This window comes from Phytophthora sojae (assembly GCF_000149755.1).
Source record: "Phytophthora sojae unplaced genomic scaffold PHYSOscaffold_8, whole genome shotgun sequence".
NCBI lineage: Eukaryota > Oomycota > Peronosporomycetes > Peronosporales > Peronosporaceae > Phytophthora > Phytophthora sojae.
Genome location: NW_009258122.1, coordinates 1,241,847 through 1,255,360, shown reverse-complemented (window position 1 = coordinate 1,255,360; position 13,514 = coordinate 1,241,847). Strand labels below are relative to the sequence as shown.

Here is a 13,514-nt window from a genome sequence, read left to right as displayed (position 1 = left end):
TGCTGCGGCCGCTTCAACCCGCAGTCGACGAGCCCGCGCCAAGTCGATCTGTTCCGCACCGGGTTGCGATGGTGCACCTTCACAGCATAGCCGCGGGTGCATTTCGCTTTGGCTTTGACTTTCAAGCGAGCAATTCCTCATTGCACGATCACCATCTGCGGCATTGGAACCCGAACCGTCCAAGTGGAAAGGCCACCAGCAGGAGCTCTTGAAAGTTCAGCTCGCGTTGAGAGAAGGGAGGACCATGATGGCCCGATTCGGAGCCCGCCCCGGAAGCCTCGAGGGCGCGCGCACACACACGTAGACAGTCCTCGCATATAGTCAGACCAAATCGACCCTCTCACGGTCTCCGCTCCGTTCCCCTTTCAGTGGCAATCGAGCGATCCCCCCATGCTACGCGCGCCATGGCTCGGGGCGCTCGCCCTGGCGACGAGCGGCGGGCTGTCGGTGCTCGCGGACTACTCGTCGGTGGAAATCTACTCGGACGCCAACTGCGACTCGGTGCCGCTGGTCGTGACGCTCGAGCTCACCAACGAGACGTGCACGCCCACGGACTCGTGCAGCGCCATCGAGATCAGCAACTCGTCCTACTACTACGCCGAGCGCTGCGCCACGGACCGCTTCGAGTACACGTCGCAGCTCTTCAGCGGGGCCAAGTACCTCATGATCGACGGCTTCCAGGAGCAGGACTGCCAGTCGTACGTGCGCTCCAACATCTTCCTGGCCGCGGGCACCTGCCAGCTCGCGTCCTACGTTGGCGCGCGCAGCGAGATCGCCACGCTCTTCAACGACGGCTCGGCCTACATGACCATCTACAACGACTCGGCGTGCGCCACCAAGGCGCAGACGTTCGACCTCAACGCGTCCGTCATTCAGGAGCACTCGTGCTACTTGGGCTACAACAAGTTCTACACGTCGGACCACACAGGAATCCTTTCGGGTAGCAACAGTAGCAGTGCGAGCGCCAGCGGCTCCAACTCGACGGCCACTGCCACCAGCTCCCACGACTCAAAGATGAGCGCGGGCGCGCTGTTCGGCATCGTCGTGGCATGTCTGGCCATCGTCATCCTCCCTGCGCTGCTGATCTACTGGAAGCTGCGTCGTAATAAGCGGAAGGAGAAGCGCGACAGTCGCGGACGCGCCCCCGACGTCGCGCTGGCGGTGAGTGACAAGCACTACAATGAGGAGCGATACGCGCCCGAGATGTCGCCCAGGAGCGACCAGCGGAGCACGCTCAGCTCTCACACAGGAGGGTCCACGCCCGCTCTGCGCAGTAACGAGCTGCGTTGTGACCCACTGCGCAGCGACGAGTTGCGAAGCGTGCCGTTCAATAGTGACAGGCACGACAAGCGCAGCAGGAAGCCTCGCAGCGAGGAGCTGCGTACTGGCGGCAGGTTGAGGAGCGAGAGGCTCCCCCGCGGTGACTCCATCGGGCGGAGCGGTCGACTCCACACGGACGAGCTGCGCACGACTCCAGTGCGAGGCAATAAGCTGCACCGCGAGGATTTGAGCAACAACACGATTCACAGCGACCCGGTGCGCAGCGATCGATTGAAGAACGAGCGTCTGCGTAAGGAGCGACAACGGAGAGATCGACCGCGCGGGGATGAACCGTGCAGTGTCCGTAGCGACCGACAGCGCGGCGACCGCATGCCTAGTGACCCCGTACGCAGCGATCGGATGCGCAGCATGGAGCTGCGTAGCAACCGCGCCCCTAGTGACCCGGTTCGGAGCGACCGGGCTAACGAACGACCACCAGTGCACGCAGAGAGACTGCGCGGCCCGGTCACGGCCGACAGCGTGTGCAAGGACAACGCCATTCTGTCGTCCCGCATCCCGCGCGACGACGTGTTTGTCGAAGACTTGATCGGTCGTGGAGGCTATGGAGAAGTGTACAAGGGCACGTATGAAGGACGAGCGGTGGCCGTCAAGATGCTGTTCCCGGAGACGCGCAAGAGCACGCGCCATGTGACCGAGTTCCTGACCGAAGTGAAGATGATGACGGTCATGGACCACCCGCGCGTGGTGGAATTCGTCGGCGTGTCCTGGAACAACCTTATGGATCTCTGTGTGGTCACCGAGTTCATGGCCGGAGGCGACCTGCGCGCGTGGCTCAGCGACTGCGCGGACAACAATTCCCCCGTGGGCTTCGACTACACCAAGGTCAAGATCGCGACCCACGTGGCGCACGCGCTCGCGTACCTGCACTCGCTGACCCCTTCGGTGATCCACCGCGACTTGAAGAGTAGGAACATTCTGCTCAGCGAGAGCCAAGACGCCAAGCTCGCCGACTTTGGCGCGTCTCGGGAGCGCGTGGACCGCACCATGACGGCAGGAGTCGGCACGTCGCTGTGGATCGCGCCCGAGGTCATGATGGGGGAGCGGTACGACGACAAGGCCGACATGTTCTCGTTCGGCATCGTGCTGTCCGAATTGGACTCGCAGCAGAACCCGTACGCGCACGCCAAGGAGAACAACCCGGCCGGACGCAAGATGCCCGAGACGGCCATTCTACAGTTGGTCGCCATGGGCAAACTGCGCGTAGAATTCTCCCCCGGAGCGCTCAAGGGCGTGGTGCAGATTGGCACGGCGTGTACGTCGATCGACCCGACGGAGCGGCCGTCCGCGGCCGAGGCGTTCCGGAAGCTCCAGACGATTCTGGCACAAGAGGCAAAGAGAGCCGTCAACGCGAAATGAACCTATAAGAAGAGGGACACACAGAGCCCCGCCACCGAAGAGTGTGCGGGGCGATAGATCCGCTTCCGCGTTATGAAGGCTCGCTCTTACGCAGCGTATGTATCTATGCTATGCTATGGCTATGGTATGGTATACAGCAAACAATACGTTCGTACGGTCTCGGTAGGCTGCTGCCGAGCTTGCCACTCCTCTCAGGGCTGGTGGCTTATCTACACCCATTGAATAAACCTGATGTAGTTGTACTCTCCTTGTCTTGTCTTGAGCTGTCACCGTATGAGCCGAAGTCTGCGACCCAGACGCTCCATTCTCTCCATGCACAAGATGCACGCCGCCATGCAGAGCAAGACGTAGGCGACGAGAATGCCGACAATGGCTCCAGTGTTGATACCCCCTTTGCTCTCGGACGGTGTGATTGAGACCGTAGCGTTCCTACCAGCCTCGGAGCCTTCGTCATGGTCACAGTTTGGGCTGCCGACCATGTCGTTACCGGTATCGCTTCCGTCGCTGGAGACGCTGCTGTCGGTGGCGATACTTACTCTGGTACTTGTTGAAGTGGAGCTGGAAGCGTCAAGACCGGGGTTTGTACTGGAGTAAAACACGCTGTAGTTCTTGAAGCGCGAGTGAGTCGACAGCACTGAGCTATTCGGCGCGAACCCCATAAACGGAGTGCCGGTGCACGAGCTGTCGTTGTAGATGGCAAGGCTTGCGGTTCCGTCGTCGTGCAGCGCCGCAACGACCCCGTAGTCGCTGGAATCGTCGTATAATAGGCACTCCGCCGAAGCCAAGTACGCTTTGGCGCCCAGGAACAGGTTGCAGTTGGTGGTGAAAGTCTCGATCAGCACATAGCTGGAACCAGCGAACGCGTCGGCCACGAACGTCTCTGGGTCCACGTCTCCGCAGGTCGTGGCCGAGGAGTAGACAACACTGTTGGTGATGAAGAAGACGCAGTCCAGCGCTTCACAGTCGGAGGATCCGACCACCGACACGACCAATGGAGTGCCGGAGCAGTTGCGACCTTCGTAGATAAGGGTGTTCGCCATGGAGTCCGCAGCAATCATCGAAGGCAAAGCAGCAATCAGAGCGATGTGCCGGGAGAAGAGGAACTGCATGCGGTCTGAGGAATCGGAGGTGAATGAGAAGTTCGATAATAGGACCCATCGTCAAGGGTGGACTGAGGCCGGCGATGGAGCATTATGTATCTTGTGAAGGGTGGAATCTTAACGGGGACTTGGAAGCGTCTGACTTCGATCCACTGTTTTCTGTGGTGCTGAGCTGCTGGAAGAAGCTGACGCGGGACGCAGGCCACGACGGTAGTGCACCCCTTCATGTTACCCTATGCTGAACAATTGGACTCGCGAACACACGAGTGGGAGGTGCCTGTAGTGGCCACGGTGTCCGAGANCACTACAGGCACCTCCCACGGTGCTTCGGCGAAATCACAACCAAGGTAAATTGGCAACAATCGTGTGTAGCTTCGATGAAAGCATGCGAGGACGGCGAGTACCAAGCAACATGAGCTTATTGGTACTACTTCATCCCTGTCCTGTCGATAAAACGTTTTAAGTTAAAAAACGAGGAGCCAGTACGATGGAGCGAGCTATCTGTCTGGAAAAGGTTGACCATGTTATCGGGTTATCGAACAACTCGCATTTGAATTCACTTTCATTTTATTTTAATCAGATGAAAGAAGAAGTTGCGGAACTTGCTCTACACGAGGTGAGGAGAGGGATACGCGGTGTTGTAGTAGACGAAGTTGCCGAGTTTTCCCTTCTCGCAGATCGAGTTCTTGAAGTTGCTGGGGTCATAAAGGGTCTCCACGTAAACGCTTCGCTTGTCGCAGTTGTTGCTCTTCAAATACACCGTCGATGTCACCGTCCCATTGGCGTTCAGCAGCATCGTTCTCGAAGTGGCGGCACTTGTTGGAACGCAGTCTTCATTCGCTCGCATAGCAGAGGAGAAGCCTGTGTACACCTGACAGTTTTCGTCAGCATACTGGTCCGCTAGCACGTACGGTACGCTTCCAAAGAGGAACGCAGCGTGCGTGTACTGGTCCGTGCTACAGCTGATGCTGCTCAAAACCGGTACGTTGTAAGCCACCGAAGTTCCACAGGAAGCGTCAAAGCACGTCGCGGTTTGCTGCATCTCCATGAAATCCGGAGTTCCGCCGCAGCCATTGGTCGTGTAAAAGATGCGCGAAGTGACGCCAGCTTCGCCAGTCTGGCTGACGACGCCCAAACCCAGCGCTGCGGCGACGAACGGGAGGTACTGGATAAGCTGCATTGTCGAGAAGCGGGTTCGTAAAAGGTTGTTGCTGCTGCTAGCTCTGTGTCGAGTTGGGGAATGAGAGGAGAACTGGAGTATCGGATAGATCTGTTGGGCTCCCCGCAAAAAAGCATGGATACCAATCCCAACCGCCGGAAAGCGTTCAAGATAAGATAGCATTCACTTGATTGTCAAAAAAACATAACGGACATGAGACCGACAGCCTCAGAACCCATTGCACTTGAAAACGCCTAACGGAGACTGCGACCTTGTCTGAAAACTGGCCAAATCGGCACGTCATCCTTAAAATAAAAACTAGATCTTGGTGCAGTGGATTTTTGCTTATTTAATATGATTGAAGGTGAATGTTGAATCCCCTAAAATATTATTGAAACCTCCACTGGCAGCTTTCGCTAGCATTGATAGCACTTTACAAACGCCGATACTCACAAGTTTTTTTTTTCTCGATAGAGTATGTATATTTGTCTTAGCAACCAATTTCACTACTTCGTATGTACCAATTTGGCCAGTTTTCATTCAAGACTGCATTTTCCAGTGAGCGTTTCAAAGTGCAATGAAGCCGCAATCTCATGTCCGTTTTGTTGTTTGACAATCAAGTGGAGAGTTTTTACCATGATTGCTTAGCTATATTTGGTACTGATATCCATGCTTATTCACGGGGAATTTAAAGGAACTGCTCAAAGTTCTCCAATTTGACACAGAGCAGCCAGCACACACGGAAGTTAGCTACCATTTTTCATAATGCTATATGAAGATTGTTTATTGATATGGAGCGTCACTGCATGGAAGGAGCTAGTCTAGTAAAACCACTCGAGCTGCCACTCGAACTGCTCTCCGTACCAGGGTACGCGTTGTTGTAGAAGATGAAGCCTCCCGCTCCGCAAACGGATTTTTCAAAGTGGTTCGCTTCGATGAGGACTTCGCTCACGAGATCTTGGTCGTCACAACCTTCACCGGGCATAAAGGTCTTCAGCGTCGCGGATCCATTCGTGTGCATTTGTACAATCTCTGAGGCCTCGCCATTGAGTACCAGACAATCGCCAGTCGCGCGGTGAGCCATTGAGCCCTTGTACACTTCACAGTTGCTGTCCTCGAAGACGTCCGTGAGGACGTAGGGAGCCTCGCCGAATATTTCTGCAGCGTGGGTGTATTGGTCCGAAACGCAGTCGACGACTTTGTACTCCGTTTGGCTGTCAAAACCGTTGTCTTCACAGGTTCCGCTGTCGTCCAAGCACACTGCTTGCGGCGTCATGTACAGAACGTCGGGGGTCCCCGTGCAATCGCTGGTCGAGTAAAAGTCGATTGAGCGGATCACCGATGCTGCTGCAGGATAAACGACCATTATCGCCACGACGATAGCGGGCATGTAGTGAATGAATCGAGGCATGGCAATCGTTTGGGAAGATTGAGAAGTGCAGACGAGTGCTGCCTCCCTCCAACACAACGGGACCGCCAATCTCAAGTGCGACGACATGCAGCTTCAACCACGCACATGGGTGTTGCGATATCAGTACCCACAATGCGGCAGATCACTCCATACTCGTGAAAGATATCATACGTTTTATATGTGAATCGTACTTGATTCATGCAACATGAATGCTCTTTGAACACCAACATATTATTAACCGTTTATCTTGCTGCCAAACTGCTAAAATTACATTATTCTCTGCCAGCGTCCTGGGAGATGTTGCGTGATCCACCCCCTACTCAAATGCGCGAACGCCCCCGTTAACCTTACCGGTGCTCGTTCCAGAGTATTCATTATTGCAGTAGATGAACCCCCCTCTGTTGCAGGTGTAGATCGGTAGAGAGGTCCTTGTCTTCACGCGCTACACCCGCGTACTGCTTCCACGTTACCGACCCGTTCGCATTCAGTATGAGCAGTTGGGAGCTCTGGGCATCGACCTTGAAGCACGAGCCGTCCGCGCGATAGGCGAATGACCCCGTGTACTCGTCGCAGTTGTTGTCGTTGAAGGCGTTCGTAAGCATGGACGGCACGCCCCCGAAGACCTCTGCAGCGTGCGTCTGCGGGTCCGAGATGGAGCTGCAGACGTCGTACTCGGTCTGGTTGGAAACCTCCTTGGCTTCACACTTCGAGTTGCTCAGTGCGCAGGGTCTGCGCTGGCTGATACGGAAGTGATCGGGCACGCCGCTGCAGTCACTTCTCGAGTACACATCGGTACTATGGATGTCAGCGGTCGTCACAATCGCGATAGTCGCAGCGACGACCGAGAACCAACAGGCGACGCGTGCCATCGGTCGGTCGAGCTGAGTGTATACAGTAGGAGATGTTGGCGCGGCGCGGTGAATTCGGTAATGACTTACTCAACGCAGCGCGTGCAGGGGCAGCACAGCAAAGATCAAACCCCGTGATCTGGTTTGTACGATGTCAGCTTGAGTAAGGGGCGATATCACACGATAAAATATGGTTTCATGGCCAGAGGTCGAGAGCAATGGCACCGCTCATTACCCCCTTCCTCCCCGTTATGGCATGAGGCTCATGCATCTACCATCGCATGAAGGAACATCGCCGCCGCTGTAGCCATCTCCGTCACGGCCGATTCGGACAGAAAGAGAGAGATGGATCCGTCGAGAACAAAAGGGGGAGGAGCGGTATCCGGACCGGACAACTTCAACTCCCTCGACCAATCACGATGCCGCTCGCTCGACGTCACCCGCCACTTCGAAGCCATCGGCGACCCCTGTCCAGCTGCAGCGCGGGAAGCTCTACACCGCTCGACGCTCGGCGCTCGAGTCGAGCCGATGCTGCTCATTCCCGAAGTCGAGGTGTCCGAGGCACGGCTAGCAGCCCCATGCAGCGTCTTCTCCTGTTCGTCGTGTCCTTCGTGACCGTTCTCGCCGCGGTTCGCGCGGATGCGACTCGCTGCAACTTCACGGCCGTCATCGACGTGGCCAACGCCTACTACCGTGGCTGCGTCGACCTGTACAACGTCCTGGAGCAGTCCATGCCCGTCAACTTCACCAGCACCTTGTGCGACGACGCGGACTGCATGGCGGCCATGGACGAGCTGCGGTCGATGGACCTGGGTGACTGCATCATCTTCGGCTCCACGACGCTCACGTCCGACATCCTCGACCAGTGTCCGGTCACTGCCAAGTCCACGGCGTGGGTCGGCTGGATCATCCTCGCCCTGTGCCTCGCTCTCTTCATCCCGATCGTCGTCTACCGCTTCCAGTACCACCGCCAGCAGAAGGCCCAAGCCCAATTGGACCTGGCCAACGGCAAACTCCGAGTCAACGACGCTCCGTACAAAGCCATCGACTTGGCCGGCACCCGAGTCTAAGAGTTCGGACTGTAATGGTGTTCAGGGTCTGTTAATTTTCATTGCAACTGTGTTGTTCTCGTTCGTTCTCGCTTCCTCGGTCTGAACTAGGTCGTCTGTACGCATCACTTCATATCGTTAAACGTCTACGGTAGGTATCTAAATGGGCTGCAGAATTAATTCTACAGCGACACTTCTTCCGCCTCGAACGCCTCAAGCGCGACCCGGAGCTTGCGCATGGCGTCGATGGCTGTCGGGCGCTGCTTGGGGTCCACGGAGATACACGCGTGCGCGAGCGTCAGGATGTCCACGGGGCACTCGCGCGAGAACTCGACCTGCAGCTCGCCCGCCGCCACCTTGCGCATGATCATGGTGTCGGTGAGCTTGCGGCCGTTCTCCTTCTTGGCGTTGGCGTACGGCATCAAGTGCGTGTCGAGCTCGCTCAGCATGATGCCGAACGAGTACACGTCGGCCTTGCTGTCGTAGTGGCCGCCCATCATGACCTCGGGCGCCATCCAGAGCGACGTGCCGACGGCGTTGGTCATCTGGTCCTCGGACTGCTCGCGCGAGACGCCGAAGTCCGTGAGCTTGGCGTTCAGCTGCGAGTTGAGCAGCACGTTACGCGACTTGAGGTCGCGGTGCAGGATGTTGGGCTGCATCGAGTGGAGATACGCGAGGCCGTGGGCCACGTCCAGAGCGATCTTGACCTTGTCGTGGTCGTAGCCTCGGGGCCGCGTGTGGTTGGTCAAGAAGTGGTTGAGCAGCGCGCGCAGGTCGCCGCCGACCAGGTACTCGGTCACACAGCAGATGGAGCTGAGCGTCTCCCAGCCGATGCCGATGAAGCGGACGATGCACGGGTGCTCCAGCTTGGCCATGACCTTGGTCTCTGCGAACAGCGCGTTGATCTCCACCATGTCCTCGGCGGTCTCAGGCAGCAGCGTTTTCACGGCCACAGTCTCACCGTTGTACGAGCCCAGGAACACCTGACCGAAGCCTCCGCGCGCGAGGAGCTCCTGGATGCGGATCTTGTCGAGCGGGATGCGAGCATTCTGAAGCACCGGGTCGTCCCAAATGCCACCCTTGCGCATGTGCTTCTTCGTGAAGGGGTCGTTCCGGTCCACAGCGAAGAAGCTCGAGGCCGTGCTGCCCTTTTTGCTCTTCTTCATCTGCTGCTGCTTGCCACGGACGGTCGGCTCGTCGTAGTCGATAACGAAGAAGCCGGAGCCCCGGCTCGAGTCCTTCGCCTCCTTCTTGTCGTGCTTACCACGGACCGTCACGCCGTCAACGAAGAAGGTGGAGCCGCGGCTCGATTCCTTCGTCTCGTTCTTGCCGCGGACAGTGACGCCGTCGACGAAGAAGCTGGAGCCTCGGGTGGAAGCCTGCGTCTCATGCTTGTTATTGCCGGCGAACGGGTCGTTGCGGTCAAGAGTGAAGATGCCGGTGCCCGACATGTTGGGCTCTTCCCTCCTGTTCGTTCCGCTGGCAAGCGTTCCGAAGACACCAAGAGGTGCGAGTCTGGACGAGGCGAGCGGCACCGCGCCAGAGTCTCCGAGCGACGAAGCGTCCTTCCTGATCGCGAGCGGGTCCTCTTGGGTCTTACGCTTCTTGGTGGTCACGAACATGGCAACCATCAGCATCACACAAGCCGCGGCCACAACGACACCGGCAATGGCCCCTCCCGACAAGGAGCTCGACTTGTCGGACGTCTTGATCTGCTGAGCCGTGTCGAAAGCGGACGCGTTGCTCGTCGGCTTGGGTGTATGTGGCAGTGTCGGCGTCGCTGTCGTCAAGCCCGACGAGCCCAAAATGACGTCGTCTGACGGCGCTGTCGTTGCGAATTGGTCGGAAGTGCCGGAGTAATCGTAAATGTACGAGTCTGCTGCGTCCTTGGGGCCGTTCTCCATGCCGACACCCTTCTCCAAGTTGCCGGGGGAGTCGAGTTGTCCGTTGTTGTCGCCGCCAGGGACGATGCCGTGCTTCCCCGGGAGCTGCGTAGGCGTTGCATGAGGTGTAGTTGGCGTTCCATGGTTGGGTACCGGCGTTTCCGACGCCTCCGAGCTGTCGGAAGCATCGTCGCTGGTGAAGGCGTCCTTGACCGTGCCTACCCCGTCGTCCGTGTCGTTTTTCAAGGACTCGAGCGAGTACTCTCTCATGGTGGCGGTCGGACGGAAGAAGCGAGACTGGGGCAGACCGGAAGGCGTGAGTGCCCCACCGAATGGACGCCTCGGCCGTACGGACAGCGTGAGAACCCACCTCCGTGTTGTCTAATGCGCGAGGGCCCTCACTTTTGCACGCTGCAGCTCGCTTTAGTCCATCCTGGAAACAGGCTGTCACGCGCAGAGCGCCCGCAACGTCCAACCTCGCCTTGCAAAAGCGACAAGAAAGCACATCGACGCAGATTGCCGCATGGATAGAGCGGACACCTGGCCGCGCTGTTGCAGCTTATCGTCAACTCGAGCTCGATCACGGAACTTTGCCTGTTCCACCATCTGTACGCGCTCGACAATGTGCGCGACTCCAGCTCTCAATGCGGTTGCTGCAACGCTGGTAGAATCCTGGGTACCCTCCAGGAAACCCAATGCAAAGAGCCCAATGGGTCATGTTAAATTACTACGCCTCGAATAAAAGTGTACACACATCGACGACCACACGGTCTCCGCTACGTTGGCCGAGTCCTCCTTTTCGGGGGGAGGGACTACATCATGTAGTACATGTACAAGTAGAACGACGAGCCCTTGACGCTCACCACTGCCTCCTCCTCCGCCGAATTTTTCGTGCGCCTGCCCGCTGCAAGGTTTCGTCAAAGTTTGCGGACATGCAACCCCATCGCAAGAGTCCAATGCCTTGACCATGCACCAAGCGCGCAGCGTACACTTGCATTGCTTCGGGCAATGCTTGGTCGGCAGCATACTCAACATCGAAGGCAGTGCCCCTAGAATATGTATCTGCTGTCTCTGCGGCGTCGCAACGAAAAATACATGTATTCCGGATCTACAGCGCGAACTCCTCTTCTTCGACACCGACGCCGCCACGCGAGGAGATCGTGAGCGTTTCCCGGGCGATGGACTGCAACCGCTCGAATGCTTCCCCCGCTGTCGGCCGGTCCGAAGGGGTCAAGGACGTGCAGGCCATGACCAGGTCGTAGATGCCGCTAGGTGTCGACTGGGAGCTCTCCAACCGCAATTGACCGGCCGCCACCATCTGCAGAATCGCTGTGCCCGGCAGCTTCCGGCCAGTGCCGTCCTCCTTCGCGTGCGAGTACGGCAGCTGCTGGCATTCGATCTCTCCAAGTACAACGCCAAATGAGAACATGTCGGCCTTCTCGTTGTACCTGTCGCCGATCATGACCTCGGGCGCCATCCACAGCGACGTTCCGACACCGGCAGTCATGGTGATGTCGGCACTCTCTCGAGACACGCCAAAGTCCGTCAACTTGGCGTCCAAGTTTTTGTTCAGCAAAATGTTCTTGGACTTGAGGTCGCGATGAAGCACAGTGGGGTCCATTCCGTGCAGGTACGTCAGGCCTTCGGCGATGTGGAGAGCGATCTTGAGCTTGTCGTCGTCGAAGCCGTGAGGCCGGTTCTCTTCCTGCTCAAATCGCTCCAGCACTGTGCGGAGATCACCGCCTTCCATATATTCCGTGACGGCTGAGATGTCCGTCCACGACTCCCAAGCCACACCAAGACACCCGATAATGCGCGGGTGGTCCATCGATAGCATGATCTTGATCTCCACGACGAACGCTTCGACTTCTCTCATATTCCTGCGCCGGTCGGGCAGCAGACGCTTGACAGCCACAGCTCGACCTCTGTACGTGCCCAGGAAGACCTCGCCGAAGCCTCCACGGTTAATCAGCTGCTGAACGCGAAGCTTGTCCATCGGAATGCGAGCATCGAGAATCTCCGGGTCGTTCCACGAGCCGGCCACCACGTCGTCGTCCATCTGACTGCGTCGCCCCCAAGATCTCCGTGCTCGTGATCTCCTCAAAGTACTCGTCGCCCGAAACGGGCACGGCCACGGGCACCGCGTGGCTGTACACGCGGTCTCCGTACTCCTTCCGACTGCTCGTGGTGCCTGTGTAGTTGTCGCCCGTATCATAGCGAGAACGCCCAGGATATCGCTTCGTCCGCCTGTACCAGATGATGAAAGCTGCGATCATGAGCACCACCGCCACGGAGCCCATCACGATGCCAACGATCACAGGGACTGCGATACAAAAGGTCAGCAACACCCTTATTAGAGCCTCCGTGTCGGCCAGCTACGACTCACTCCCAAGGCCTCCGCCATTCTGCCCGCCATTGTTGTTCGACTGGCCCCCGTTGTCCCCGTTCGAGTTCTGATTATTGTTGTTGTTCGACGCGGCCGACGTTGCGGCGGGCGTGCTGGTGACCTGCGTGTTGCCGTCCGTAGTGGTAGTTTGGCCGTCAGTGGTCGTAGTGGTGGTGGTGGTTTGAGCGTTGCTGGTATAAGTCGTCGTGTCCTGATTGCTCGCCGTGTAGGCGTCATTCTAACAGGCACAACCACGCAAAGGAAGCAGGAACGGTTAGCTCGGGGCGTCTCCACAGCCATCCGCGCGATTGGCGCCGGGCGTCCGCCACGGAATCTCGCTCACCTCGCCGTTCGTCGACATCGTGGACGCCACTCTCTGGAGTTCTCGACACGTTTCCGCCCCACACGTCTCGGTGTAAGAAGGCCAGCGCGGAAATGCCACTCGCGCAGGGGAACGAGGCAGCGGGCGGTGGTGCTTCTGGTCTGGCGTGACCGGTGTGCATCCTTGCACCCGGGATCAGCTCGCCAAAGGGCTGGATTTCGGGTCGCGATTTGCGATTTTTGTTGAATTAAACTGGGTTTTTGTATGGTGCTAGTCGAAATATCGCAATAGGGTGGAGCCAGCAATTCCTTGGAGACTCACGCTTTGGTCACCCTCGTCTCATGTGCGTCGAAGGCAAAAGCACTTCGGTCAACGCTGATGAAGAGGTGCATACCTTATTGTTCATAGTGGCCGACTATCTAGTGCTAGGGTGCTGCTCGAGGCAACGCGCTTTCGCGTCCTTAGCGGCGAGCGGCACCAAGTTCGGCGTCACCGTGACAGCCAGTTCCCGGGTCTCGTTGGTTTTATGGCGATTGCTGCCATGCCCGACAGATCACTTTCCTCCGTGTCGCGAGCTTTGACCGCTGGCCGGATCGACCGCTGGCAAATTCGCAGTGTGAACTTTGGCCTTTGGCCATCTTGGTGCTCCATGCGATGGT

The 13,514-nt window shown here is 57.7% G+C and overlaps 7 protein-coding genes across 7 annotated transcripts; 2 read left to right on the top strand and 5 right to left on the bottom strand.

Moving 5' to 3' along the window:
- Positions 1 to 390: 390 nt before the first annotated feature.
- Positions 391 to 2,697, top strand: PHYSODRAFT_337522 (hypothetical protein; the record flags this gene model as incomplete). Its single annotated transcript, XM_009535196.1, has 1 exon — positions 391 to 2,697. One exon carries the CDS (start codon positions 391 to 393, stop codon positions 2,695 to 2,697), a length of 2,307 nt encoding a protein of 768 aa, XP_009533491.1.
- Positions 2,698 to 2,963: 266 nt separating this feature from the next.
- PHYSODRAFT_304519 (hypothetical protein) lies at positions 2,964 to 3,806 on the bottom strand (the record flags this gene model as incomplete). Its single annotated transcript, XM_009535195.1, has 1 exon — positions 2,964 to 3,806. One exon carries the CDS (start codon positions 3,804 to 3,806, stop codon positions 2,964 to 2,966), a length of 843 nt encoding a protein of 280 aa, XP_009533490.1.
- A 598-nt stretch (positions 3,807 to 4,404) lies between these two features.
- PHYSODRAFT_261751 (hypothetical protein) lies at positions 4,405 to 4,977 on the bottom strand (the record flags this gene model as incomplete). The annotated part of the gene is made up of 1 exon (XM_009535194.1): positions 4,405 to 4,977. The coding sequence occupies one exon, from the start codon at positions 4,975 to 4,977 to the stop codon at positions 4,405 to 4,407; it is 573 nt and encodes a 190-aa protein (XP_009533489.1).
- Positions 4,978 to 5,995: 1,018 nt separating this feature from the next.
- On the bottom strand, positions 5,996 to 6,199 carry PHYSODRAFT_392420 (hypothetical protein; the record flags this gene model as incomplete). The annotated part of the gene is made up of 1 exon (XM_009535193.1): positions 5,996 to 6,199. A coding segment is annotated over one exon (204 nt), but the record flags the coding sequence as incomplete, so codon positions are not given.
- A 542-nt stretch (positions 6,200 to 6,741) lies between these two features.
- On the bottom strand, positions 6,742 to 7,236 carry PHYSODRAFT_337519 (hypothetical protein; the record flags this gene model as incomplete). The annotated part of the gene is made up of 1 exon (XM_009535192.1): positions 6,742 to 7,236. The coding sequence occupies one exon, from the start codon at positions 7,234 to 7,236 to the stop codon at positions 6,742 to 6,744; it is 495 nt and encodes a 164-aa protein (XP_009533487.1).
- Positions 7,237 to 7,793: 557 nt separating this feature from the next.
- On the top strand, positions 7,794 to 8,285 carry PHYSODRAFT_519565 (hypothetical protein; the record flags this gene model as incomplete). Its single annotated transcript, XM_009535191.1, has 1 exon — positions 7,794 to 8,285. One exon carries the CDS (start codon positions 7,794 to 7,796, stop codon positions 8,283 to 8,285), a length of 492 nt encoding a protein of 163 aa, XP_009533486.1.
- A 164-nt stretch (positions 8,286 to 8,449) lies between these two features.
- On the bottom strand, positions 8,450 to 10,045 carry PHYSODRAFT_418557 (hypothetical protein; the record flags this gene model as incomplete). Its single annotated transcript, XM_009535190.1, has 2 exons — positions 8,450 to 9,412; positions 9,764 to 10,045. Coding segments are annotated over 2 exons (1,245 nt in total), but the record flags the coding sequence as incomplete, so codon positions are not given.
- Between the last annotated feature and the right edge of the window lie 3,469 nt (positions 10,046 to 13,514).